At 46.9% G+C, this 27,929-nt stretch overlaps 1 protein-coding gene across 3 annotated transcripts in view; it reads left to right on the top strand.

Moving 5' to 3' along the window:
- Positions 1-324: 324 nt before the first annotated feature.
- PIAS3 (protein inhibitor of activated STAT 3) overlaps positions 325-27,929 on the top strand; it is a 47,630-nt gene continuing 20,025 nt past the window's right edge. Inside the window, exons 1-7 of one of the 3 annotated variants that reach the window (XM_048513730.1) lie at positions 329-468; positions 2,543-2,601; positions 16,293-16,758; positions 22,215-22,299; positions 24,398-24,448; positions 25,726-25,816; positions 27,659-27,793. In XM_048513730.1, the coding sequence (XP_048369687.1) occupies positions 2,587-2,601; positions 16,293-16,758; positions 22,215-22,299; positions 24,398-24,448; positions 25,726-25,816; positions 27,659-27,793 (843 nt within the window). In that variant the 5' untranslated portion in view covers positions 329-468; positions 2,543-2,586. Of the gene's footprint in view, positions 469-2,099; positions 2,602-16,292; positions 16,759-22,214; positions 22,300-24,397; positions 24,449-25,725; positions 25,817-27,658; positions 27,794-27,929 lie in introns of those variants that run through there. The other 2 variants (XM_048513722.1, XM_048513739.1) reach the window with 2 other exon arrangements.

Genomic DNA, 27,929 nt, shown 5'->3' with positions numbered 1-27,929 from the left:
GCAGTGGCGCGTTCTTGGGCCCTGATCTTACTTATTTACTTTATTTAAATACTTGTTTACTTTATTTAAATTTAACTTTGCATATCAGGCCGTCGTGAAAGGAGCAAAACACCAAGCTGAAGAGAGGGGGGGGAAAATTCCCCCTCGTGCAACGTTTACTTTACTGCCACCGTGCGTGAAGCGACTGCGAAGGCGGATAGGAACGCGAAGGGGTGGGGGGAGTCCGCTGCGTCTGAGCGCGGACCGAGGATTTTTGCGCCGCTCCCTTTAAGCCCTTTCCTCTGTTCTCTACGGCACCGCATTAGCCACGCCTCCTCGCTTCTAAAGAACCGAAAGGGGCGGTCTTGACTCGCTTTGCTCTGCGGCTGGTTGCCTGCTGAGAAAGTTGTCCGCGCTCCCTTGGCCGTTCTCCGCTCCTGGACGAGGCGGCTACGATGTCTCAAGATGGCGGAGGCGGCCGAGCTGAAGGTAGGGGGTGGAAAAAGCGTGCGTCCCCCCTCCCGTCTCCCTGACCGGGGGCAATGGGGGGGAGGGGAGAAGAAGCCTTTGTTGTAAAAAGGACAGGGAAGGAGGACAAGGTAACGGAGGGTGGGAGGGAGGAAGAGGTAGAGGAAGGTCTGAGGATGGAGGGGGTGGAGACCTGGCAAGAGTGATGGGGGTAAAGATGGGGGTAGGCGCGGGGGTGGGGGGCAGCTCAGAGGAGAGGTAAGAGAGCGGGCAGGCAGAAGGGGGCGCTGCAGGCCAGGAAGGTGTGGGGTAAGGAGAAGGTGGAGAGAGAACGATAGACGCTCAAAAGGGGGGAGAAGTTACCTAGGTCTGCAACCTGCGGCTCTCCAGATGTTCATGGACTACAAATCCCATCAGCCCCTGCCAGCATAGCCAATGGACCATGCTGGCAGGGGCTGATGGGAATTGTAGTCCATGAACATCTGGAGAGCCGCAGGTTGCAGACCCCTGCGCCCTAGGGGGATAATGAGGGATAAATCGGAGGTAAAGAGGAGGCAGGAGCCCTGGACAGTGTGGGTGGGCGCACAGACGGCTTGCATTCTGGAGTGGGGCGAGTTAATGAGAATAGGGAAGGTGGGCTTAAGGCAGGAAGGGGGCTACTAACTGGGATGAGTTGTGGGGCAGGAAGCGTCCTGTGGAGTCTGAAAAAAGAGGAGTCTCGAAGACGCGGAGGGAGGGCTGGAGGGTATCGCCGTGGTTAATGCGGGGTAAGGCTTGGGAAGTAGGACGAGCTGGAGAGGAAGCCCGGTTAGGGAAGAATATCTCTTGTGGGTTGTGAAAATGGGGGGGGGGGGGCTGGAGGAAAGGAGAAGGGGGGCGCTAGAAGAGGGAAAGGCCAGTGGTAGCGACTGGCCGAGGGGAGGGGGTGGGGGAGGGGAGCGGGAGTTTGTGTGTTCACACGACTATGGGATATGTGTGTGTGTAGTGATGATGTGGGGAGAGGGCTGGTGTAGCTGGGGTTTGGGGGGAATGAGACGGGGGTCAGTGGGAGGGGAAACTCAGAAAGTGCATTTATGGAGGGGAAGGACAGAACAAACAACACTAAGATAAGATAAGACACAGGCTGAGTTGGGAGGGAGAGTCCTGAAAGATTAGGATAAGAGAGAGATGCGGAAAGGCTGTGCAGGCACAGCACGTCTGGAGGGGAGATAATGCAGGAGGGGAAGGATGTGGGGGACAAATAAGTGAATTGGGTGGAGATAAGAACCAGCAGAGAGGGTGCAGGGAATGTTTTCCCTTAAGGTAAGTTTGGCTGTTTAGCCGGATTCTGAAATGTGACGTAGTCTTTGAAGAGTAGTGATGAGGGAGTTCAGAAAGAGCCCAACTCAGAGAAGTTGAGTCTTTCATCAGAAGAGAGGAGGGTGGCATATCTGAGAAAGGAGCCATAGGGAGATGTAAGGAAAGGGAGAGTAGAAATGGGGGCTAGAAGCTTGGGTCGTATTTGGGAGTGAAGGGGATTGGACTGAATTTTGTTTTGGTGGTGGGAAGGCAGGCATTGGAATCTGGGTATGGGATGTTTATTTAGAAGGCAGAGGGCTTTTTTTCACGGGGCGGGGGAGGGAGCAGGGCAAGCTTGGAAATGGAGCTAACTTCAAAATGTAAGGAGGGGGGAAATAAGGTGGGGGAGTGATTAAGAAGCTAGTTAGAGCCGCAAGGGAATGATAACGATAACAAGGAGGTTGGCGCAATTCATTGAAAGGCAGAAGTGTGCCCGGGACGTGGTCTGAATGCTTGCTTCACTACCAGAATGCGGAGAGTAATTATGGAGTGAGACTGAGCATATGCCAAGTGTCTTTTCCACAATCCTCAGTTTCCCTACATCCACACACCTGTATGATTGGAAGTGTTGCTTCCTGGCAGATTAGAGCCCCAAGTCACTTTTTAGAACTTCCCTAGACTGGAAGAAGGGGAGGGGGCGGATGACAGCCTGGAGTCACTGTCTGCTGTGTCATGTGATCACGTGGCTGGAGGATTTCTTGTGGGGCTGATCTCCTTCTGTATATATTTTTTTTCTTTTTCTCTTTCCCATCTTTAGGATTCAGAGTGTAACCATCATTGTCCAACATCAGACCCCGGAATATGCATTTGTCCCTGGTAATTCATGAATTCCAAAAAGAATTTGGGTCCTTGCTAATGTTTTTAATATATTTTCCCCACAGGTTCCTATCTATATAGCTTCTGGCTGGGTGGGGCTCTTGAGTTTTATCCACCTGATTAGAAAAAGATGGTGATGCTATTAAAATAATTGCAGTGAGGATTGAGGAATAAGTGCACTGGAGTAATTCCCCCATCTTATTTTTAATAAACTTGATTTGGATTTTTTTTTTGGATGATGGCTTCTTAATTCAAAATTCATAACATTGTGGAGGCCCTTTGGAAATATTTCCCCAGTTAATGTATGAGTTTTGAAATGTGCTATTTGCATGAGAACAATAGACTAAAACTTGGCTGTTTTGGTCTGCTATTCCCTTAGCTGCCATTGGCTGGGGAGTTGTCATGCCAAAGAATAGCCATATTCAAATTGCTCAGGAGGAAGCTGTCCATCTTAGGACGTTGGCTGAAGAAAGTCTCACATAGGGCCTGTGGCCAGACATTTTGGCAGGTTGTTTGGCAGGAGAGCTTTGCACATCATTTTGTCACGTCTCCTTGTTGGCCAGGAGGCAAGCAATGCCCTTGTTTGGATTTACAAGCTCATTGCTTTGTGCTGTTTGGCTTTTGAAGCTGGAGCCCTGGTACGCAAACAGCAGATGAGGCAGTAAAAATAGTTTTTGATTGTGCACCTGAATGTTCCCCAGAGAGGGTAGAGAATTCCTGCAGCTAGAAAACTAATGTAGAGGGGCGAAGAATTCTGGCCTAACTCGGGGCTGGTGTGCAGCATTGGTGTAGTGGCTAAGAGCAGTGGCTAAGAGCAGGTGCATTCTGATCTGGAGGAACCGGGTTTGATTCCCAGCTCACCTTGAATTCTATCAGATTGGCAAGGGGTAGGAACCTGCGTCTCTCCAGCTGTTCAGGACCTACAATTCCCATCCGCCTCTGTCAGCATGGCCAATTGGCCATGCTGGTAGTGATAAGAACTGAACATCTGAAAGCAGTTCCAGATGTACACTCCACACCGCCAGCTGGGTGACCTAGGGCTAGTCACAGTTCTTCTGAGTTCTCTCAGCCCCACCCACCTCACAGGGTGTTTCTTGTAAGGGGAGAAAGGCAAGGAGATTGTAAGCCCCTTTGAGTCTCCTACAGGAGAGAAAGGGGCAGAGGTGGGATCCAACCAGTTCTCACCACTTCTCTAGAAGTGGTTACTAATTTTTTCTGAGTGCCGAGAAGGGGTTACTAAAGCAACCTCCCTGCCCAATAGGGACTGGAGGTGCGTGTGGGCGGCGGCGGCACCATCGGAGCCTGTTATTAAAATTTTTGGATTCCACCACTGGAAAGGGGGGATATAAATCCAAACTCTTCTTCTTCATATCAGTTGGCTGGTCAAATATTGCCCATTGATTGTTTATGATTTAAGCACAGTCAAATGTTGCAAATGTTTATTTAAAATAAAGAGCCAAATATGTTCTGAAACCAAGAATGCCATAATGTAGTGGACAGCTCACTCTTTTATTTCATGGTGGGGTCAGCAGGAGTGCCCTGCAGCATTTGGATGCAAACGTGGCAGCCCAGCTGTATTTCTCCTCCTGGCTAGAATTGCCAGCACCTCCAATCAGAAAGAATTTACCATGGTGCCTTTCAAAATTGCTTTTTAAAATTAATTCTGTTGCTTTGGTTTATTTCTGGGTTAATTTCTTCTTCTTTTTTTGTTTAGTCTTGTAATTGTAGGCTAACTCTGAGAAACTGCGCAGGAAAGAATGCTCAAGTGAATAGCTCATGCATTTAGAAACCTTATCTAACGTTGTTAAGTTATGAGTCATTACAATTTTCTTGTTTGGCAACGAGCTAACTAATTTGTTCCTTGTAATGAATGCAAGTATCAGACCTGTTGATGATTAAGGTATCTTTTTTTTCTAATAAAATTCTTTAAAAATACTTGACCAGTTAATTGATCAAACCTGGGTGTTTTAACCAGTCAAACAAACTGTAAGTTTTTAATCTGACCATTTCCTCACTATATACTTTTTTTGTAATGTATAGGGATTTTTTTTTTCATATCTTGTTGGGGAAGTAGTTAGGCCAGAATATTTCTCCCTGCTGTGCTAGCTTTCTAACTGCAGGGAATGGGGGGTGGTTGGGTGGTTTTTTTTTTGGTGGTCTGAGGTTTTGTTTTTGCTTGGGAAGTATTTAACCTTATGATTCTTTTCACCTGCAGAGCAGTTTTGTTTATGTGTGTTTCAACACTTGTTCACAAAACAATATCGACAAATTAACTAATTTCAATTAGCATAAGACGTCTGGGTGTTTCTAAAATGGCAGCAACTGAAAAACTGTACAGCAGGAGGAGAAAAAGTCCATTTCTGGAAGAAGGCTGGTATTACCTTTTCCCTCTTCATGGGTGTTTTGAAAATAAGTAAAAATCCTTTGGAAGAACATAACTGCTGCTCTGGAATTGCAGCAGAAAAGAATACATGATGCTGTCCTTCTCCCAAATCAAGCTTATACTTTATACCAAAACATATCTTCTCCTACTGGCTATGGCTGTTCCGCTTTTCAGGAAGAGAAAAATGCTTCCCAGTGCTTGAGGTGCTTGGGTTTTTTTAATCTCGCCGAAAACGTTGCGGCTCAAGGAAACCAGTCTGGCCCTGTGCTCAGTCTTGACGCAAAACCTTCACTGACAGTCCTCCCATCTTGGGGAGGGAGGATATATCTCTGGCGGGATGGTTATCAGTGAGGCTCAGTTTTAATAGGCTCAGAAATGCACTGGGAGCTCAGAAATGCACTGGGAGCCAATGTAGTTATAGTCCGATAAGGGTGTTGAAATGTATCTCCACTGCCTGGTATTCAGGACCGGTTGGCATTTCTTGGTTGCCTTGTGGACTGAGTCCAGCTCACAGTATCAGTGTGCTGCAGAAAAGAAGGTTGTTGTTGGTTTTTTTTACGACATGCATGTGAACATTTCTGTGAGGTTGCAGGAATTTGGGATCGGCCATTGTTGTGCCAGGTTTAGCTGTTGAGATAACTGCAATAAATTGTAGTTTGGAATTAACGAAAGCATTCTTACAAACTGGGTACAAACATCTCGGCCTCCTCCCTCCTGTTCAGTCCACACCATAGTGTGGAATTTGAAGGGAGCAGGGTGATGGTTGAACAAGTAGCATCAGTTTCCTCAAGCAAGCAAGCCAAGCTGCAATCCCAGCATATTTACCAATATTCTTTGTCAGAGTTGGACCGGGGAGCCCTCAAATCAGCTGCTCTATGCATATAAAAATAAAACAATACTGCAGAGATTCCGTGAGCTTCTTTTTAATGAGGGTGGGTAACTTCTTCATGTCTGTTACAGAGATGTGTCAAAATTATAGGTTCTCTCTCTCCCCCATTTCAGAGAACCACTGAAAATGCGTGTCCCCAGAGCAGTGACTTGTGTAGTGATATAACAAGCAGCCACCTCTCAATGAGTGGGTTCTTTGCATGTCTGGGAGTCTAATCTACGTTTCTTGCCATATGGGACGTAGTAGGTAACAAAGGAATGCCGAGGAACCGGTTTCACAGCGCATTTCCAATAGTGGTTCAGAAATGCTGTGGTGTCCCAAGCCTATCTTTGCCAAACCCAAGTTTGTCTTTGGATTAACCAAAAAGTAAAATTGAAAATGTGCCTAAATCAGGGGTGTCCAACTCTGGCGCTTCAGATGTTCTTGGACTACAATTCCCAATCAGCCCCTGCACAATCAGCCCAGTTGGCATGGCCGGGTCAAGCAGGGGGCCCCTGATGGGAATTATGCTGAAATCCAAAAGAGAACATCTGAAGCGCCAGAGTTGGACACCCCGGCCTAAATAATTACAAAAAAGGATAGGTGGGGAGGGGGGAGCAACCCCTCATCCATGGAAAACTCCTATGCCTGCGCAGCTTTGCTTTGGTTGATGTGGCAAATCATCAGGTGTTTTGGAACAGAGAAGCTTTGGCCAGCGTGCCTGGGCCTTGCTTTCCCATCCCTCTGTTTAAAAGCTAAAGCTCACCCCCCCCCCCCACCCCGGCAATTTTCCTGCCGATTCCCCCTTTGCAAATAAATTCCAAACCAGGATGTTCTCTTTTGAGGAGTGTGATTTCTCAGCGTGCCTGGCATGTGTGCGTGTGTGCTGCCTTTTCAACGACAGATTTAGCCCACCCAGGGGGCCCTGAACATTTGCCCAGCTGGCTGCCTTTCGTGGCTTTCTGTAACCTCTTTTCTTTTCTTTCTTTGAAGTCTGAATGCTGTCTTCCAGCAAATCAGCTTTCCTCTTGTCTCTCTGTCTTCCTACTCCCACCCCTTATCAACACCTTTCTACCCCCTCCCAACTGTTCTTGTGGCCCTAGGCATAGGGGGGGGGCGTTTCCTTGTCTTACAGGGGCGGGTGTGTGTGTCATCTTTCCTCTTCTTCTAGGGCTATATTCCCCTTGAGGGGGTTAGCACCGACATTTTGGCCAAATAGCTCGAATTTGGGGCTTTTTCAGGGGTAAGGCCAGAGAACTGCAGATGTTGTTTGAATTTATGCTCATGAATTTGTTATTGATGACCTTCACTCAGTAGTGGCTAGGCTGCGGTCTACCTCTAGGAATGGATGTCTTCTGCACTTTAAAATGAATGTGCATCGAGGGGGCTGCAGGCAGCCAAGATAACACAGAACTGGCAACCAGAATAAATAACAGAGATTAAGCAAATCATATATGTGCATGTAGTTATCTGTACACCATTACTCTGCTCTCAAGATTTTTTAAGAATTCAAGACGTTTTGTCAAGGAGAAGGGGAGTGAAAGAGAAGAATGCAGAGTTACTGTGACATGGGAGGAAACAACCAACTATTTTTTTTATCCTCAGCTTTTCTGGCTAATGTCCAGCTTGCGAATTCTCTATGGTTTGCTTTCACTCTCCTCTTCATATCTATGGGGCTGGTCTGTCACATTTCTTTGCCACCTTTCCTCCAAGGCAGTATACTTGGTTCTCTCCTCCATTTAACCTTTCTATCAATCTTGCAAGGTAGGCTAGGTTAGGCTGGCCAGCCCAGGATCACCCCTTCAGTTTTATGGCTCAGTGAGGATTGGAATGTGGAGCTCCTCAGTCCTAGCCCAGGGGTCAAACCACTGTACCAGCTAGCCCAGGGGCTTTATTTTATACGAGGAAACAAAAGCTGTGTTCTTTGTTTTTGCGGTACAATCCTAAAAGCAAAAATATGTTCGCTGTGTCCATATTCAACACTCGTGGAAGCCAAGGTCCAATTTCTGTGCAATAGTATGTGGGAAATATTTTTTTAGTATCTCCAGAACAGTCCCTATTTTAAGCCGACTGGGTTTTTAAGGCCTGTTTTCCAATATGCTGCTGTGAAACAGACAATGCTTAGAATCTCAGTTGTAATACATTCGCTGTTGGAAATGAGAATCATAACCGTTCTGAGGGAGATTTCTTGCTGTGACATGTGAAAAATGCCATTTTTATGCTGTACTGTGGAAACTGTAATTGGAGAGATTGTGGGCATGGAGGCAATGCGCACCCTGGCTATCAGGATGGGGTGCTGGTTGCCAGAGCTGGCGGGCTGTTGCTTTGGCAAGAACTCTCAGTTGTCTGCCAAAGGAGTTTCAAGGCCTCTGTTCAGAGAGAGATACCAAATTCATGCTGCAGTCTCTCTTCTCGTTAAAAGTGACTCATTTTTAATCTTTAGGTTTGATTGGAAAGCTTTTAAAACATAAGAAGTGCCTGCAGCACTGAACAGGATTTTTAAAAGCAGATGAAATTGTATGGATGGTGACAGCTAGCCAGCCATTCTTTAAGAAGTAGCTAAATCTCCCATATTGAGAAGGCCAGTGGTTCGCTTTGCAGAAATTTTTAGCTAGCACCTGAAAGTGTATGGGTGGGAAGCATGGTGGGTGTCTGTCAGAAGCTTGCTTGTCACCGATGCGCTATGAGACGGGTCTTGGCAACTGTGAATTTGAACCAAAAAGGTACACACAGAGTTAATAAAAATGTTATTGTGCACAATGAAGAGGGCAAGTATCTGACTACTGGGGTAAAAGACAGTTTCTCAGAATCAACAGGGATGCTTGTTTTTTATGGGCAAATACAACTATAATTAGGCAGGACTGATTCAAAATTATGCTGATGCTTTGCAAAAGTATGTTTCCTTATTCTAGACAAAAGTTACTTCCTTATCCGCACAGATGTTGGGAAGTTGTCCACTTCGTCTTTCACATTCTCTTCAGGAGTTAGGGTTAATCTGGCTTGGCCTGAAATAACTTGGACAGAGAGAAATGAAGGAAAATTAAATTAAACTATGTAAGCACAATTTAGTCTTAGCTATGTTAGTCTGTACAGTCATGCAATATACTGGCTTCAGGTAAAATTTTAGGCATAACCTATACCATATATACTCGTGTATAAGTTAACTTTTTAAGCACATTTTTAATGCTGATAAAGCTCCCCTCGACTTCTATTCGGGTCATTAAATTTTTTGGTGTGTTTCTACTTTGCCAGCCAGCAGGGGGCGCAGTTTTTATGCTAGCGGCACCAAAATTTTCAAGGTACCCTCAGACAACACTCCTGATGATACCAGCCAAGTTTGGTAAAGTTTGGTTCAGGGGGTCCAAAGTTATGGACCCCCAAAGGAGGTGCCCCCATTCCCCATTGTTTTCAGTGGGAGCTAATAGATGGGGGAGAGTCTCTTTATGATACCAGCCAGTTTGGGTCAGGGGATCCAAAGTTATTGACCCCCAAAGGGGGTGCCCCATCCCCCATTATTTACAATGGAAGCTAATAGTAGATTTTCTGATTTCTGATAATATCCCTCTTAAAATCTAAGTTGGGTTACATTTGGACATACAGATGATGAGGAGGAATCCAGTTTTGAAGGATTTTAACTCTTGTGTTTTAGCTTGGTTGCTGATTGAGCTAAGGTTTTTGTACTTTTAAAGTTATTGTTGAGACCATATTGTCCTTGTTGACCCTCTTTTCCACTTACAGAGCTAGTTTACTGTTTTTCTTTGAAATAAATATTAAAAAACATTTAACCTACTGATGCCTCAATTAATGTAATTTTATTGGTATCTATTTTTATTTTTGAAATTTACCAGTAGCTGCTGCATTTCCTACCCGCGACTTATACACAAGTCAATAAGTTTTCCCATTTTTTTTGTGGTAAAATTAGGTGCCTTGTCTTATATACACGAGTACATACGGTACTTTGATTGTTCTTTGGTTCACTTAGGCGTGTCAGGCCTTCCCCTTCACTCTCACAGAGAAAATCCAGAAAATGGCTTCATCACTTTTAATTCCTTTAAACTGATCTTCACATTTACCTGCACAGCAACCCTGAGAGCTTAGCGAAGTGGGCTTGGATGGCACAGAACGCTTCCCCTTATAAGAGGAGTTTCTGTCAGTGGAGTAGGCCGCCCTCACATCACCTATTCTGCTGCAGCCTAAAATGTTCCTCAGAAGGCCAGTCTTGAAGGACAAGAGACCCTCAAGAACAGCAAGCTAGGAGTCTTGGAGAATGGTGAAAATTCCCCCTCCGGCCCATGGGCTAGATTGGAGAAAATCTGAATTCAAGTCTTCCCTGAACCATGAAGCTTATGGGTGATCTTGGCTCAATAGTATACTCAGCCTGGTTACCTCACAGGCTTCTTGCAAGGGTGGACTGGGGAGAGGGTGGTTGTTTGAAGGAAGAGGGAGATAAAATGGGGATAGATAGCAGGGGCCGGTGGGGTGGGGTGGGGTGGGGTGGGGACCCGAAACTCGTAAAACATGGCTTGAGTGACATGTAAAGGACCACCCTGTAAGACTTAGAGTGTTCCAGAACTTGAATCTCTCTTCTAGCTGCCTTGAACCATGAGGAAAGATAGGGTATAAATGTTTAAGTACCTTCGTAATCGCCAAACTCATCTAACCAGTTGGCCAAAGTGACACCCTCTTATTCCCTGTTTACTGGGCACGGATTTTGAGTGGGAAGAAAATATCAGCCTGAGAGAGGCATGTGAGAAAATGAAGAGGAGGGACTACAGGAAAGGAGTTCAGTAAGCTGATGAGAAGCTCTGCCTCAGGAGCAGCAGTGGCGTAGTGGTTAAGAGCAGGTGCATTCTAATCTGGAGGAACTGGTTTTGATTCCCTGCTTTGCCGCCTGAGCTGTGGAGCTTTTGAAGCTGGAGCCCTGGTACGCAAGCAGCAGATGAGGCAGTAAAAATAGTTTTTGATTGTGCACCTGAATGTTCCCCAGAGAGGGTAGAGAATTCCTGCAGCTAGAAAACTAATGTAGAGGGGCAAAGAATTCTGGCCTAACTCGGGGCTGGTGTGCAGCATTGGTGTAGTGGCTAAGAGCAGTGGCTAAGAGCAGGTGCATTCTGATCTGGAGGAACCGGGTTTGATTCCCAGCTCTGCCGCCTGAGCTGTGGAGGCTTATCTGGGGAGTTCAGATTAGCCTGTACACTCCCACACACACCAGCTGGGTGACCTTGGGCTAGTCACAGCTTCTCGGAGCTCTCTCAGCCCCACCCACCTCACAGGGTGTTTGTCGTGTGGGGAAGGGAATGGAGATTGTAAGCCCCTTTGAGTCTCCTAAAGGAGAGAAAGGGGGATATAAATCCAAACTCTCCTCCTCCTCAGCAGTTAATGTGCAGAGATTATTCATCTAGTTCCACTGGAAGCCGAGCTCAGACAAGTGACTCAGCTTCGATGCTCTTCCGAGCCCTGGTTCAGGGGATTAGAAAAGTTCCCTCGGTCTCATACGTTAGTTTTCCTTCCATTTCTGAGTTTCTCCCAACCACAGTTTGCATATCTAAATCAGACAAGCTGTGGTTAGCACAAGTCTCCTAACCGTTGTTTGCAAACCTCATTCCAACAATGGTTTCAAATCATGGCTTGGAACTTGGAAGGTAATACCATAGTTTGGCCCAATTCAAATGCTACAAAAAGGGTGCGTTGGGCGGGGCGGAGAAGCGTGTGAGTCCGTGACACGTTCCTGGTCGTTCCAAACTGCAGTGTACCAGTGCTGAGGCATAAGCCTTATAAATAACGTGGAATCAGGGATGCATCTGCCGTGTGGATTTTTAGTTTGATTGAAGCCAGGTTCTTGGTGGTAAAGATGCCATCTGGAAAGAAGCGGGAGCTATAATGTGGCACCCGCATGGAAATGTTCAGCTGTTGCTTGGGCATGCCAGAGCTCGCATTATTCTAGCTCAGAACTGGGTCGGGGGAACAGATCCAAGAGCAGAAAAAGGACCAGCTGCACACCAGTCTTACTGGGGCCCTGGCAGGATAGGGCCTTGCTGTCCACAGCCAACTTCAGCCTTCACTGGCAAGGGGAAATGGACAACCAAGTGTGTACCAGATTGACTAGTTTGCTTCAGACTGGTGAGGATGTAACCCTGGTTCTAAGAAATGGAGACTCGCGTGCAAGATGGTTCTGTCCCTCTCCACAGCTCCTTCCTTCCTGCCTTTGCCACCATTAAGAGAGAGGTTAGTTAGCATGACACTGCCAGTGGTGGAACTAATAACCTTTGTCAAGTCTTTGTTTGCAAACGTACTGCACTTGGGGTGTTGGTGTCATTTAGCAGGAGGGAACTTTGCTTAACCCTCTCACACTTGGCAAATTCCCTCTTGAAGAAGAATCCTCTTCAAATCATTTCATTTTTTGTTTCCTCGGCATGCAAGTAAAATACTGGTTGCTTTCTATACCAGGATTGTATATTATTATAATAGTAATAACATGGGTGTGTGTGTGTAGTATTTATTAGGAAAGAAAACAGTCCCGTGTAACATTTTTTCCCAAGCATCTGCATTCATATTTCCCTCATCTGATGCTGACTGGTGTGGGGGGGATGTGAGCTCACAGCTGTGCAGATGTAAACGTGCACATTTGTATTCTGAACCTGTAGGTGGTTTGAGTCTCTCCTTTTTTTTTAATCGGCTGTAGGCTTTTTGAAGCTCGTGTGACAAGGCTGTAAAGCCCCCTGCCTAGATGGCTTTTTAAAAATTAAACAATTGATAATGTTAAAGTTAAGTGTCTAGTTTATCAACATTAAAATTACAGGATCTAGAAGATCAGATTGGAACCCCCAATTCTGCTGCGGAAGCCTTCTGGGTGACCTTGGGCCAGTCAGTCTCAGCCTACTCTACCTCACAGGGTTGTTGTGAGAATAACATGAACCGTGCTGCTATAAGCTGCTCCTGGCCCTCTTCTGTGGAGAAAAGTGAGATGTAGTCAGACAGACTTTCACATCCAGGAAAGTTTACTTCTGCAGTGTGAAAGAATAAGAATTATTCGCTCCCCTCCCTGATTTCTGCATAGGTCTCAGTTTTGATTAGGAAGGGGGTCAGCTTGGTACAAAATTGTGTGTGCAGCCAGAGCAGGCACCTAAAGCACCGAATTATGGGCCATTTCTGCATGGAGTGGTGTGGTTGTACCACCATTGTATGTATTGAATACATAACTGGTTATGTATTGAATTGTGATCTTAAGCGCTGTATTTGTGGGATGACTTGGTCAGGAAGAATCTCCCAAACAGTCTAAAAATGTATTGTTGAAGGCTTTCACGGCCAGAATTGCTGGGGTGTTGTGGGTTTTCCGGGTTGTATGGCCATGTTCCAGCAGCATCTGAAGATGCCAGCCACAGATGCAGGCGAAACGTCAGGAGAAAATGCTACTGGAACACGGCCATACAGCCCGGAAAACCCACAACACCCTAGTCTAAAAATGCCCTGCTGGATCAGGCCCATCAGCTCATTTCCTGCAGGAGCTGACCAGAAGTAGAGTATGAAGGCTGAAGTCCTGTCTCCCTAGGAACTGGTATTCAGGCACCCTGCCATTATGGCCGCTGTCTCTTGATAGATTTACACTCAAGTGATCCCACTGCAATTGATCAGCAGGTGTGGGGGGAGGATGGCAAGGTGAGGCTTGGGGTGGTGAAAGGTTGGAACGTGTGGCTAGAGGTGGGGGAGGATTTGGAAGTGATTATTAAGGTGGGGGAGGGTGGCCAGGTGTGTCTTGGGGTGGGGGAGGGTGGCCAGGTGTGTCTTGGGGTGGGGGAGGGTGGCAAGGTGAGGCTTGGGGTGGTGGGATGGTTGGCAGGTGAGGCTAGGGATTGGGGAGGGGTAGAAGGTAAGTATTGGGGGTTGGAAGGTGACTGGAGACTGGGGAGGGCAGGGTCTTGGAAAGAGAGGGGCTTCAACGGGGTGTAATGTCATAGAGACCACCTTCCAAAGCAGCCATTTTCTCCATGGAAACTGTTACCTAGTCCCTGTTACTACTTGTAGTTCTGGGAGGTTTCCATCTACCACCTGGAAACCAGCAACCCTACCCTTGAGTGCCAACAAACAGGGGAAAGAAGCCAAGATCTTCCTCTGAAGCTGACATCAGTATTTGGGAGGCAGGAGAGAGAAATGTTTTAATACTTTAGAAACATCGAAAATATGTTTTGGGGGCAGTGATGGGGAGAAAATTGATTTTTTTGGTGGGGGGGAAGACTGCAAATACTTCCTTATCGAGCCTCAATTATACTTTAAAATGCTAACTCTGTCATATCTATCTCAGGAGCAAGAATTCTGATTCAAGAAGATGATAGGTCCCTACAGGTGATATGTGGCCATCCCCTCTGTGTACATAATCCAAAGTAGCGCGGTGTGCCGAAGTACAAAACAAGAAAGAGAAATACATGTAGGGCCAACAAACTCTGCACCCTGCAGCATCGTGTTGAAATTAGTTGGTCTTACAAATGAGTAAAACACGACTAGGATCAGGCCGCACAGGGAGGTTTTCTTATCTGGGCTTCTATAATAGGTAGCCATTCAGCGTCATCAGTCAGAAATAGGAAACAAGATCCTCTGTATTGTGGGTCAGTTGTTACAGATTAGTGGTTAAGAGCATAACCTGTGATCCGAGAGACCTCTGTTCCTTTCTGCAGGTTCTTTCTGTGGTGTTAGACAAGCCCCTCTCTCTTTCGCCTTGGGCCATAATGTTTTTTGTTCATCTTTAACTACATTTTTATGGCCTTGGTTTTGTCTCTCCTCCCCCCATACACTTTTACGCTGATATTAGTAATTGCTGTTCTAATTTGTATTGTTCTAATTTGTATTGTTCTAGAGTTCTAATTTGTATTGTTGCAAATATAATAGCTTGTTATGATATTTATTGTTTCATTGATTGTTTCCCCCAACCATCTTGAGTAGACTCTGAAGACGGCAGGGTAGGTAAATTTTAAAACGCTGCTTCACTATTTTGTTCCATATCCTGCTTCCCCTTGCCACGGGGCTCCAAAGTGGCTTATCACGTGGTTCCCCCCTTTTCTACTTTATCCTTGCAACAACAATCCTGCGGGGTAGGTTAAGCTGGGAGATTGCGATGGGCCCAAGGTCACTTTGCAAGGCTACGAGGTCGAGTAGGGATTCAGCCCCGAATGACCCAGGTCCTGGTTTACTTCTGTAACCATATGCCATGCAGGCTTTCAAAATAACCTCGGTCACGTTTTATGAAGCATTTTTATTTTCATTTGTCCCAGTGTTTCCAACTTCAGAATCCCAATCGCTCCCCATTTTCATAATTCCGTCCTATTTTTTCCTCTCTGTGTGATTGTTCCAGACTGGCTCAGATCTTGTACTCCTTCTTGTGTCTGGAAGTCCCATGAGCCTATCAGGAAGGCCTAAGGACTATCAATTTGTTTTGTGAACTATATGACACTGAATGAGCCTAGTGTCTGTTTAATTGGGTGATCCTTCAGTTTTCAGTGTTTTAAGTGAGAGGTAGAAAATTCTTTGTACTGTCGAAGGTTTTCACGGCTGGATTCAACTGGTTGTGGTGGGTTTTTCGGGCTGGGTGGCCGTGGTCTGGTAGATCTTGCTCCTAACGTTTCGTCTGCATCTGTGGCCGGCATCTTCAGAGGTGTATCACAGAGAGAAGTGTGAACATTGTCCTTCAGACAAGAGGGTTTACACTGTCACCACTGGCTTTCACCAGCGACGGCAGGCACAGATCTAAAGGGCAAATGGTAGGTTTCACAGCTGCTGGGATCCTGTCAGTGTCAGACTAAGATAGACAGCTGAATTGGTCCAGTATAGGATCTGAAGATGGCCAAGGGGGCCTCCAATTTGCTAACAGTATCAACACTGGTGGAGAGGTCCTGGTGGAACGACAAGATTTTATCTGTGAAAAAGCTCGCAAATGCCTCACAGCTGATCGCCAAATCCCTAACATTTGAGGAACCGTCAGTGAGGGCAGTCGAAATGCAGTAAGAGCAGCATTAGGACATGGTAAACAAGTACTATATGCCACGTGCAGTAGCATCGGCTACGGTCCTGTTCCCTTTGTAAAAGCACCTTCCCGAGCCATTCCATTATGTCATAGATCCCTTTTGGTCAGGCCCCACCCCCCTTTTACAGGCCTCAAACTCTTCAGCCTTTCCTGTAGGGAAGCTTTCCCTCAAACTCTTAATCACGGGGTTGAAATGAGGATTCTGATTTTTTTTTGTTTTGTTTTATTAATGAGTATGAATGCAGAATCAGGAGGCGGGTGTTGATTCTCCATTGATTATCATGAAGGGGTGATCTTCCGTGTGTGTGGGATGTCAGAAAACTTCTGCTTGGAGTCCCTGAGGCTGACGGCAGCACTCTGATTGGCTTTGGGGGCTGCCTTTCCCAAATCCACACATTTCTAACAGTGTCTCCTCTTCCTCCTTTTAGCACATGGTTATGAGCTTTAGAGTGTCGGAGCTGCAGGTGCTGCTGGGTTTTGCGGGCCGAAACAAGAGCGGACGGAAGCATGAGCTGCTCACCAAGGCCTTGCAGCTGCTGAAGTCTGGCTGCAGCCCGGCCGTTCAGATGAAAATCAAGGAGTTGTACCGCCGTCGATTCCCCCGGAAGATCCTGACCCCCTCCGACTTATCCATGCTCCACCTCCAGACGGTACAGCTTCCCTCGGCCACGGCGCTGACTCAGGGCGCCATGTGCCACTTGCCCTACAATAATGGATCGGTGGCTTCTCCTGTGCCGGCTGGCATGTTGCCCCCGGTGCCTATGTTGGGACCCAAACACGAGCCGGATGTTTCTCACTTGTCACCCCCCATCCATCCGGTCCATCCGGACGTCAAAATGAAGCGGTTACCCTTCTACGATGTCTACGATGAGCTCATCAAACCTACCACGTTAGGTATGTCTGCTAAATTTCCTCCCCCCCCAGCTTAAAAATGCATTCTCCCTTACTTGTTTGTTCTTCCATGCTGACTGTAGATGGAAATGTTGGCTGGATGAAAGGGGAAAGGAAGCGTCCTGTGAGACTCAGAAGTATACTGGATTCAAAAAAAGATATTGGCTGGTACTGTTGGGAGGAGCATCATTTAGTGCCTAACTGTCAAACTCAGGCCCCCCAGATGTTCATGAACTACCATTCCCAGCAGCCCCTGCTAGCATGGCCAGTTGACCCTGCTGGCATGGGCTGATGGGAATCGTAGTCCATGAGCACCTGGAGCACAGGTGTCAAACTTGCAGCCCTCCAGATGTTATGGACTACAGTTCCCATCAGGCAGGGGATGATGGGAACTGTAGTCCATAACATCTGGAGGGCCACGAGTTTGACACCTATGACCTGGAGGGCCTGAGTTTGACACCTATGATCTAGTGCATAGCCTGGGACCAGATAGCAGAGGCATTTTTTCAGTTTTCAGAGGGACAGAGGAAACATTTCTTTCTATCAGGCATGCAAAACTGCAGTAATGGTCATTCTTGGAGGCTTTGGCTAGCAAAGGCTCCTTCAAGGGGGGCAGGTGGAGTTGCTTTGGTCCCTGATGATTCCAAAGGGGTCGCCGTGTTAGTCTTTAAGGTGCCACTGGACTGCTGCGTCCTGGGCCTGGCAGTCTTGCATTCTTCAGATTCTTGGGTAGAGGGAGAGAAGAACCTGTTTTTGTGTTGCCGTGAAAGAATCTGGCTGCAGCGGCAGGAAATCTAGCCCAAACTTTGCTTTAAGGCAGGTAGACCTGCATTTTAAGCAATGTGTATTTTGCACTTAGGCATTCAGCACTTGGTATGAATTGTATAGTCAGGTGACAGATTCTGCCTTTTTTCCCTCTCCATGACTCACTCAGGTCTTACTAGTTTTGGAGAGAGGCAAACAACTAAACCAGGAACACACCCCTTCCAGACAATGGGGAAGCATATTCAGCCGCTCTCCTGTCAGCCAACATTACCCTCATGCTTCCAACCCAGGACTGCCAACAGGCCAGGAGAAAAACGTTGTGGCCCTTTAAAAGAGGTTTAATGGGCGAAAATCAGCATACCATGGAAGGAAAATAGCATGATAAGGCTGGGTAAATAACATCCCATTAAACCTCTCTTAAAGTAACAGGACTTTTTTCTTCAAAACAATTGGCAACCCTATTGTAGGCATATGATATTGTTTTAATTGTGTGGCTTGTTATTTTAATGGTCCCTTTGTTGGCCTCCTTGGATGCCATATTTGGAGAAATGAAGCATAGGAATTTTTAAAATCACTAAATACCTTCAGAGGCATCAGGATTAGAAAAGTAAAAAATGAAAGAGTGCATACATTGGGGTGTAACTAATACTGGGCTTTTCTGCATTCTCATTTTCTTTGATTTAAGCTCCTGTTGCTTAGAGTTTTTTCAGTTCTGTATGTGTTCTGCTCCCCCTAGTGGTCGATTTGGTATAACACAAGTTTAAATCCAGTATTAGTCTCCTGCAAATTTAAACTGCAGGTTTTTTCTCTAGATATAAACTTGTTCGGAATGGAATTGGCCACCAGAGGGAGCAAAGCACATGCAAAACTACCCCCCCCCCCCTCAAAAAAACCAGGAACTTACAAACAAGGTAACCAGGAATGTGGAAAAGCTCTTTATTAGGTGGTCTTGCGTCTGTACTCTTGCTTAGAAGCATAAAAGCACCATGCAGGATTAGACCAAGGTCTACCTAGTCCAGTAATTTTTGCAGGAGTCCCAGATACATCCATGGATGCTGGTTAACCTTCTGCCCTGCCTTTGTTTGGATAGTTAAGAGCTTCTGTACCCATTATGGGGCGGTATACCAAATTGAATAAAATAAATAAATAATAATAATAATATGGCAGAGCCACAATTTACCACAGGCCACACAGTTTACAAGTTTGCAGCTTATAATTTCGTAATATTCATGGTCTACAACCCGACTATGTGATGCAGCTTTTTCTGAGCACGTGATCATTCTGTATTTTGGGAAAGGGAGACCGGGCACGAACAGGTTGGTCCCATCCCCCCAGCTCCCATTATCTCTGGCCCGTCAGCACTCTGCCTGTGCATGAAGGAAGGATTCGTGATGGGCGAGTTGTACAGTGGTCCCCATGCCTGCTTAACCAGACAGCTCACACAGCAATATCCCCTACAATATCCCCTACAGCACTGACATACAACTTGCCCAGAATGAGGAAGCAACATGGGCTGTACTGCACAACTTAGCAGTGCTGCAGCCAAGGTGACTAGCTTGTACAACTGATCACAGCTAGACTTTCTTCCTTTTTCGGGAGCAGCAGCAGCAGAAGGCCGTTGCTTTCACATTCTGCATGTGAGCTCCCAAAGGCACATGGTGGGCCACTGTGAGTAGAAGAGTGCTGGACTAGATGGACTCTGGTGTGATCCAGCACGTTCTTTCTTATGTTCTTAGAGGAGCATGCCTAGGGAGGGGGCAGGGGATTTTGAGGACCGTTTTGACCTCCCATCCCATCCCATCCCTGAAGGCAGACGGTATCTCCCCCATCCTTTCCCTGCTTCCCATAATTCACAGAGTTTCCCATTCACAGAGATCCCAACAATTCTCTTGCAAATGGTGAGGACTCGCCTGTATGTTCACCCTGTGTGTACGAACAGTCCGGATTCTGTAATTACACAAAGCGCCTGTAAGAATCAGTGTTCAATACAGAATTCAGAGTCCTGAGGTGTTCTTCAGAAGCAGGGGTGTATCGCCGGAAAATGGTGCCCGAGGCCAGCAGTGAAATTGTGTGTGTGTGGGGGGGTGGCGGGCATCTTTTAGAGGCCTAGGTGGCATGAGTGGGTCAGAAGGTTCAGCAGGGAGGAAAGACATTTGGCAACTCTTTCAGCTATCCATCCATCTGGTAGACTGAGAAAGGGGGAGAGGAAAATAGGGGAAGGAGTGAAGTGGAAGGTGGGGAGAAAAAGAAAGAAGAGGCGGAAGGAGGGAGAAAAAGTGGAAAAAAGAAGGAAAGGAAAGCAAACAAGTAGAAGGAAGGAAAAGTGGAAGAAAGGAAAAGAAAGAGTAAGCAAAGAATGGAGTTACCTGTTGATGGCTATCGCTCCCTCTCTCCAACTCACCCTGGGTGACCCACCATTATTGATGGCCATAGAGCTTTTGCAGTCCAAGGCGAACTCCTGAGGATTGCAGTACTTGAGGATGGACATGGCTGCTGGGGGGAGGGGCTGGGGAGGGGACCCCGAGACTTGCCTTTGGTAGGGAGCCAGTGAGCTCCGGACCCCGTTCCCTCTGACCTGGGATCCCTCCTCCTACAGATCCCCTCTAGCAGCCCCTTCTGCTTTTACACTTGCATACTCTGGGACATGCCTCTCCGGGGAACCTGAGAGCTGCAGAGTGGGATGGGTGCACCAAGGAGGAAATGAAACAAGGGATCAATTACTCTGTAAAAAGCATTGGAGAGCCCAAAAAGTTGCAAACAGATCTTTGCCTCCCTCTGGAATCCCGCCCACCCACTTACCCCATTCACAGGGTTCAAGAGTCAGAAACGCAATATTAATAGTTTGATTGTCAAAGCAGTGAAATCAAATCAGCCACTGCTTCTCTCCAACGTTGTTTTTTTTTTAAGCAGTCAGTCGTTTGAGGAATGGGGAGACTTGCTGTTTTCTTTCCAGATTTGCTTGTGGTTTTAGTTCTCACTTTTGAACTATGAAATAATAACAGAAGCCGTTTTTAATTGCAAACAACGCGATGGGGTTTTAGCTGTGGAAGGAGAGAAAGCTTCTGTCTGCAGGTTGGGAAAGTAAACCGGTGTGTGTGTGATTTTTTTTGTGTGTGTGTGTAACAAGCAAAGAAATTATATATTTTTAAAGCTATGGAGCCACAGTATCACTGCCCTCCGTCCCCTCGGCTGGCTGACCCCTCACTATCCTGCCTGCCACCTCTCCTGCTACTCTGCGGCTGGCGCCCACGTGCCTCCACCTTCCGCAGTTGCCTCCGCCTTGTTGGGGTGCTTCCTCAGGTGGTGCCCGTACTGAACCCTCAAGGCTGTACGAGCTCAGAGGCAGAAAGGCAGGGAGGCAGCTCCGCTCTGGGCTGGAGGAGATGAGCGGGAGATGGTCTCGCGACGCCTCTGTTCAAAAGCACGCTTCAGTCTCTGTCTGCTCCGATAGACACGAAAGTCCTTTTACCTGCTGGAATGTTAGGAAGCGGAGGGAAGGGGCTGGGAAGAATTTGCAAGGGAAAACGGGCCCCATAACTGATAAAACCAGAACAACTTTTGCAAAGTAAGGAACTATTTTGCAGTTGTGTCATTTGTGCAGGGCACGGAATCCAAGGCAGAGTTTGTGATCACTAGACTTCCCCCCCCCTTTCTGTTACCAACAGTCTGAAATACACGCTTTCAGAATATGAAGCTTTTTCTGGCATGAAGATTCCAGTTGAATTTCCATTGAATTAAATGGAGGTGACTTAGAAAGGTCATTCTTCGCGTGAGAACTCCGAGTGTTGCTGCTGAATGTGTTTGTTTAATATTTATTTAGTACATTTTTTTATCTTTACCTCCTTCTAAAGATTAGTGCAGTGCACATAATTCTCTCCGCCTCCATTTTTATGCCCAGAACAACCCTGTGAGTTAGATGAGGTTGAAAGAGAGTGATTGACTCAAGCTCACCCAGCAAGTATCCATGGGAGAACAGAGATTCGAATACAAGTCTCTCAGAACCTAGTCTGATACTTTAGCCCAGTGGTGGTGAACCTATGGCACGGGTGCCAGAGGTGGCACTCGGAGCCCTCTCTGTGGGCACACGCAGAGTTCATCATAATGGGGAAATCACTACCACCCCTCTGGCCACATCTAGGGCTGTGGGCCTGGGGCCGCTGGGCTCGCCATTGACATTAAGCATCAAACCTAAGACCTAGTTTTGGGGAAGCAGTGTAGGTAACCCTGTTAAGTGCTGTTAAACCCCACTGATTTCCATGTGAAGAACTAAAGCACGATCCTTTACCTGGGAGTAAGCTCGGTTGCTGGCAACAGGGCTTGCTTCTGAGTAAACCCTCCTAGGGTTGTGATTCGAAGAGTTCCATGGTTGCTTCAAAGCAAAGCCACCGACTACCACCAAGCTTACTCCTGAGTAACACATGCCTCGGAGCCAACTGTTTTTTCTAAACTAAAACCTCAGTATTCAAGTTAAATTGCCAGGTTGGCACTTTGCGATAAATAAGTGGGGTTTGGGTTGCAATTTGGGCACTCGGTCTCGAAAAGGTTCACCATCACTACTTTAGCCGCTACTCCCCTCTGGCTCCTGTAATGTCTCGTGCGCTTAAAGAGATCCTTTCATGCTCAGCTGAGCATCTGGCTCTGGCCCCGGAGGCACCCGGTGAGGTCTGACTGTCTTTTACTTTCTCTCTTTGCAGCTTCCATGAACAGTCAGAGGTTTGAGGAGGGCCAGTACTCTTTTGTCCTGACGCCTCAGCAGGTGCAGCAGATACTCACCTCTCGGTAAATTTTATTCTGCATTTAGAGTGATCCCTTTCGCTTGTTCTCTTTTTGAAACGCCTTTTGCTTGTTCTCTTTTTGAAACGCCTCACCGCCTACTTTGCGGTGATGACATAAAAGAGCGTGCGGATGTACTTTTAGCTCCTTTCTGCTAGCTACACACCTCTGTTCCTTCCAAGGCCTTGGAAGCTGTGTAGTACAAGCAGAACTTCCATTACAACGGCAGCATGTTTCCTACGTCCCTTCTTCCTGCAGTCTTCCGTTTCCCCTGAAAAAGTTCATGAGGGTCAATAGACACCCCCCCCCCCCCCAAAGCAGGATGGGAATTTAAGTTGGGGGTGGCAGCAAGAGTGGGATTAGGGTTAATGAAAATTGCCTTCCTCTTGTGCCATCAGTGGAAGTACTTTTTGCAAGGAAGAACAGGGGATTGGATAAGAACATAAGAACATAAGAACAAGCCAGCTGGATCAGACCAGAGTCCATCTAGTTCAGCTCTCTGCTACTCGCAGTGGCCCACCAGGTGCCTTTGGGAGTTCACATGCAGGATGTGAAAGCAATGGCCTTCTGCGGCTGTTGCTCCCGAGCACCTGGACTGCTAAGGCATTTGCAATCTCAGATCAAAGAGGATCAAGATTGGTAGCCATAAATTGACTTCTCCTCCATAAATCTGTCCAAGCCCCTTTTAAAGCTATCGAGGTTAGTGGCCATCACCACCTCCTGTGGCAGCATATTCCAAACACCAATCACACGTTGCATGAAGAAGTGTTTCCTTTTATTAGTTCTAATTCTTCCCCCCAGCATTTTCAATGAATGCCCCCTCGGTTCTAGTATTGTGAGAAAGAGAGAAAAATTTCTCTCTGTCAACATTTTCTACCCCATGCATAATTTTATAGACTTCAATCATATCCCCTCAGACGTCTCCTCTCCAAACTAAAGAGTCCCAAACGCTGCAGCCTTTCCTCATAAGGAAGGTGCTCCAGTCCCTCAATCATCCTCATTTTCCCTTCTTCTGCACTTTTTTCTATCTCTTCTTCTCGGACATCCTTTTTGAGAATGTGGTGACTCAGGAACTGAACACAGTACTCCAAGTGTGAGTCAGCACTAATGCGTCTTTATCATAAGGGCATGACAATCTTTGCAGTTTTATTATCAATTCCTTTCCTGATTATCCCCAGCATAGAGTTTGCCTTTTTCACAGCTGCCATACATTGAGTTGACATTCCCATGGAACTATCCAACTAAGACGCCTCAAATCCCTTTCACTGGTCTGTGACTGATAGCACCCTGACCCCTGTAAGCGCAGTAAGGTGAAGTTTGGATTTTTTTTTGCCCCTATGTGCATCACTTTGCATTTTGCGCTACATTGAACTGCATTTACCATTTAGCTAGCCCACTCACCTAATTTATCAAGGTCCGCTTTGGAGCTCTGTGTCTAATCCTTCGCTTTGTAGGTTCTCACCACCCTACATAATTTGGTATCATCTGCAAAATTTGGCCACCACGCCACTCCTTGCACCACCCACTACTTCCAGGTCATTTAAGTGAATAGGTTAAAGAGCACTGGTCCCAATCACGGATCCTTGGGGGACACCACTCCCCACATCTCCATTGTGAGAATTTCCCATTTACTAAGCCTAGGAGGTTTTATGCCAGTGCCTTCCATCGGCCCATCAAGCAGAAAAAGATTTTCAGATAGTTTCCTTTTCTCACGCAGTACTCTATACTCTGTCTCACAAAAAGATGTTAGCAGGGTTGTATATTCCTCCACCACAGAACGATCCTCTGAAGATGCCAGCCACAGATGCAGGCGAAACGTCAGGAGAGAATGTTGCTAGAACACGGCCATACAGCCCGGAAACCACACAGCACCCACACAAAATAATAGTTTTGACAAAGACAGTGCATGAAAATGAATTATAATTCGTTCGGGACTGTATTCTCAGACACAAGCATACAATTTTGCTCAACTGCTGCACTTCAGCTGACCATATTAAGATCTTTATCGGAAACAATGTATAGACCCTTTGGGTCCAGAACAAAAATTGCAGGTAATTTTTTTGGGCCAGCCAGTGTAAGTCATCTTTTTGTATCATTCCTCCAGAGATATGTTACCTGGTGCCAAATGCGATTACTCCGTACAGGTTCAGTTAAGGTAAGGAAAATCTTTCACTCCGCTTTTTTCTCTTGCATTGGAGAGGAGGTGATACTTCTGCTTCTAGTACCTGGCTAATTTATTGTCGCATACACTTTCATGTGTACCACAGCTCACTTCTGCAGGTGCATGATGTGTTACATTCAGTAGGCAGATAGATTTGTATCTAAAGATGCAAAGGGTGAGAAGAGTTGTTATAAGGAGAGGTCAGACACTCTTGTGTTCCCAAGCCGTAAAGCATAGATCGCATGAGCAAAACAGAGATCCACAACAAAAGATCTACCTGGGTGATATTGACAAGCTGGAATGGGCAATCAAAATAGTAAAAGGTCATCCCCAGTATGCCTTTCCTTCCTGCCTTCTGAGAAATGCAGCTCTCTCTCTTTTCCCAAAGCCTCGGCCCTACTCACATGCCTTTCCAAAAGCCCCCTGCCAGTCTTCTTAGCTGGGGAAAACGCCTGGGGAAAACGCCTGATCGAAATGGCGTTCTTAGCTGGGGAAAATGCCTGATCGAAATGGCTATTCAAAGCCGCCACTCTGAAAGCAGACTGTTAGAAGCAGCATCTGCCAGGCCTGTTTACCCTCTGCCACCCAGCGCGATGCCGGTTCAGCACATGGGGAAGGGGGTGGGATTGCCCTGAGGAGAACCAGGCACCATCCATAGCAAACCGGGGGAGTGATGAGGGCATCCTCTTTCAGGGAAGGGCAAAGGATGAGAGAAAGAAAGAAGAAAGGACACTGCCAGCAATGAGGCTCTCACTGCCCGCCTGGTGGCAAGAAGCTTGTGTGCCCCTTCCCCAGCAGTTTTCTAGAGCCCATTGCGTTAGTTTGCACAACAAGTTTTACTACTGGTTCTTTAAGAAGAAGAAGATGAAGAGTTTGGATTTATATCCCCCCTTTCTCTCCTGCAGGAGACTCAAAGGGATTCTCACTTCTCTTGCCCTCTTCCTCACAACAAACACCCCTGTGAGGTAGGTGGGCTGAGAGCCCCCTGATAGCTGTGACTAAATTCAAGGTCACCCAGGCTGGCATGTGTGGAGGCGAGGCTGGTCTGGAATTCCCAGATAAGCCTCCACAGCTCAGGGTGGCAGAGCTGGGACCCCAAACCCGCCTTCAGGATTAGATACACGGTTTAACCTCCCACGCCACTGTTGTACAAGCTTTAAACTTAAGTGCCAAAAGAGATTGAAGCTCTGACCACGGCAGGAAAGATTTGGGTGCCATTTTGCGTGCCTTTTTGTTTTTCACACTTCTGCTGGTCTTTCCTTTGCTTCCAGGTTTTGTTTATGTGAAACCAGCTGTCCGCAAGAGGACTACTTCCCTCCTAATTTATTTGTGAAGGTGAATGGAAAACTTTGCCCCCTTCCAGTGAGTATATACTCCCCCTACCCCCTCTGGTCTCCTGAATGGATCCTATTTTTACCTTTAAGTAGTCTGTTGTGTGACAATGTGTGTTCCATGATCAGAGTTCTCAGTTCAGAGTACGTTCAGCTTTGACTTCTCGAGGAGTTAATATTCTTTATTTGTTTGCTGCTTTTCCCAGGAAGTGTTCAAAAAAAGGTGGGCAATGAATAAATACCGGGGGCGGGGAGGGAGGGAGGCTTTAAAAACAATCATCACAAAATCTATGTAAACAAAAAAAAGAAAACCTTTAAATGGTTATTCATTTTATGCATTTGTTTGGGTAAAGATTGGCATCCTAAGTTGTTCTGGAAATTCCGCTTCGTCCGTCCAAAAGCATGGCTCGTTACCTGTGTTAAACCAGTAACGTTGAAATCAGCGTGTGTGGGAAGAATACCTTCTTTTGAGGAGGCCATTGTATTTGCCAGGACTTTTGATAAGTTGTAAATAAGATGTGAATTGCAGGTGAGAGCTGGTGTGGTGGTTAAGGGGTCGCCATACATCAGCTGGGACTTTACAACACACACACACACACACACACACACACACACACACACACACACACACACACAAATTGCTGGTATTTTGGGGCAGGGGGATCATTTGGGATTTGTTTGGTTCAAATGGGGACAGTTTTTGTTGATTTGTGAGCAAGGTTGGCGCTAAGCTAGCAGTGATGGCGCAATTTTATGGCACGGGTGCCAGAGGTGGCACTTGAGCTCCTCTGTGGCACGCCGCGACAGAGTTCGCCATGTGGGGCAGAAAATCACACACACACACACCCGACAATAATATCTCAGGCTGCCTTGGGCCACCTGAGTATGACATGCCGCGGTGCTGGGCGTGAGCAGGAGGACTCAGTCGGGCAGGCCTGGTGCCTGTGCCCGGTAGCTGCTGCCCGAGGGGTGGTGCAGAGGAGGCAGAGATGCTAGAGAGGCACAGAACAGCCCGCGCTGGGACTTGTTGGGAGGTTAGAGCAGTATTGGCCCCTGCTCGAGCCGGTGGGGCGGAGGAAGAGGGAGCCAACCTGCTTTTTCTAAACTAAAACCCTCAGCATTCAGGTTAAATTATGCGGGTTGGCACTTTGCGAGCAAATAAGTGGGGGCTCTAAGCAATTTGGGCACCTCGGTCTCAAAGTCTACCACGCGCTTAAGGTGCATGGCGAATGATGGGCTGCAAGTATTATTAATAAACAAAATAAAAAATGTAAATTAAAAAACAAACCGGGTAACAATGTATTGTCGGCTGGCTTTCACGGCCGAATACTGGTGGTGCTGGTTTGTTGGGCGAATATGGACCGAAATTTAGATGCATTACGTTGCTCGTATTTCGCCAGAGTCTGGCTGGCATCTTCAGAGGATCTCACCATTAGATCCTCTGAAGATGCCAGCCACAGATGCAGGCGAAACGTCAGGAGAGAATTCTGCTAGAACACGGCCATGCAGCCCGGAAACCACACAGCAAACCAGTAACAAGTAGCCATTTACGGAGATGAACTAAACGTACTGAAAAGAGATCAGCAACTGAACAGGAAGCACACTGGCAGCGGTGGAGCTGACCAAGCAAAAACTGGGTGCGCCTTTGTCCCCTGGGATTTAACAGGTGACGGGTGGCAGTGTTTTGCGCTCATCGTAGCTCATTTCCGAGCAAAGCCCCACGTGAAGTTCACTGCAGCAGTCAAATCATGAAAACGTTGATCAGAAGGGCAGAGATGCTGCATTCCCAAGGAGGAGATACGGTCTGTTTAGGGGATAAAATGGACAGGATGGCTAATGGTTTGGATTCGGATGTTCTCTTGTGCCCTCACAGGGTTATCTTCCTCCCACAAAAAATGGCGCGGAGCCCAAGCGACCGAGCCGACCTATCAACATCACACCCCTGGTGCGGCTTTCTGCAACAGTCCCCAATAGTATTGTGGTTAACTGGTCCTCTGAGTTTGGCCGGGTAAGAGTGGCAGGGTGGGGCAATTCTTGCAATTGAGGAGATTTTTTCCCCCTTCCAGTTTGAACAGAACTACCTTGTTTTCTTTCCCATCCTAGCAGGGATGGTGCATGTGTGTGTGTGAGAGCGTCCACTGAGA

Source organism: Sphaerodactylus townsendi, linkage group LG01, assembly GCF_021028975.2.
Source record: "Sphaerodactylus townsendi isolate TG3544 linkage group LG01, MPM_Stown_v2.3, whole genome shotgun sequence".
Lineage (NCBI taxonomy): Eukaryota > Metazoa > Chordata > Lepidosauria > Squamata > Sphaerodactylidae > Sphaerodactylus > Sphaerodactylus townsendi.
This window is presented reverse-complemented; position numbering and strand designations above follow the sequence as displayed.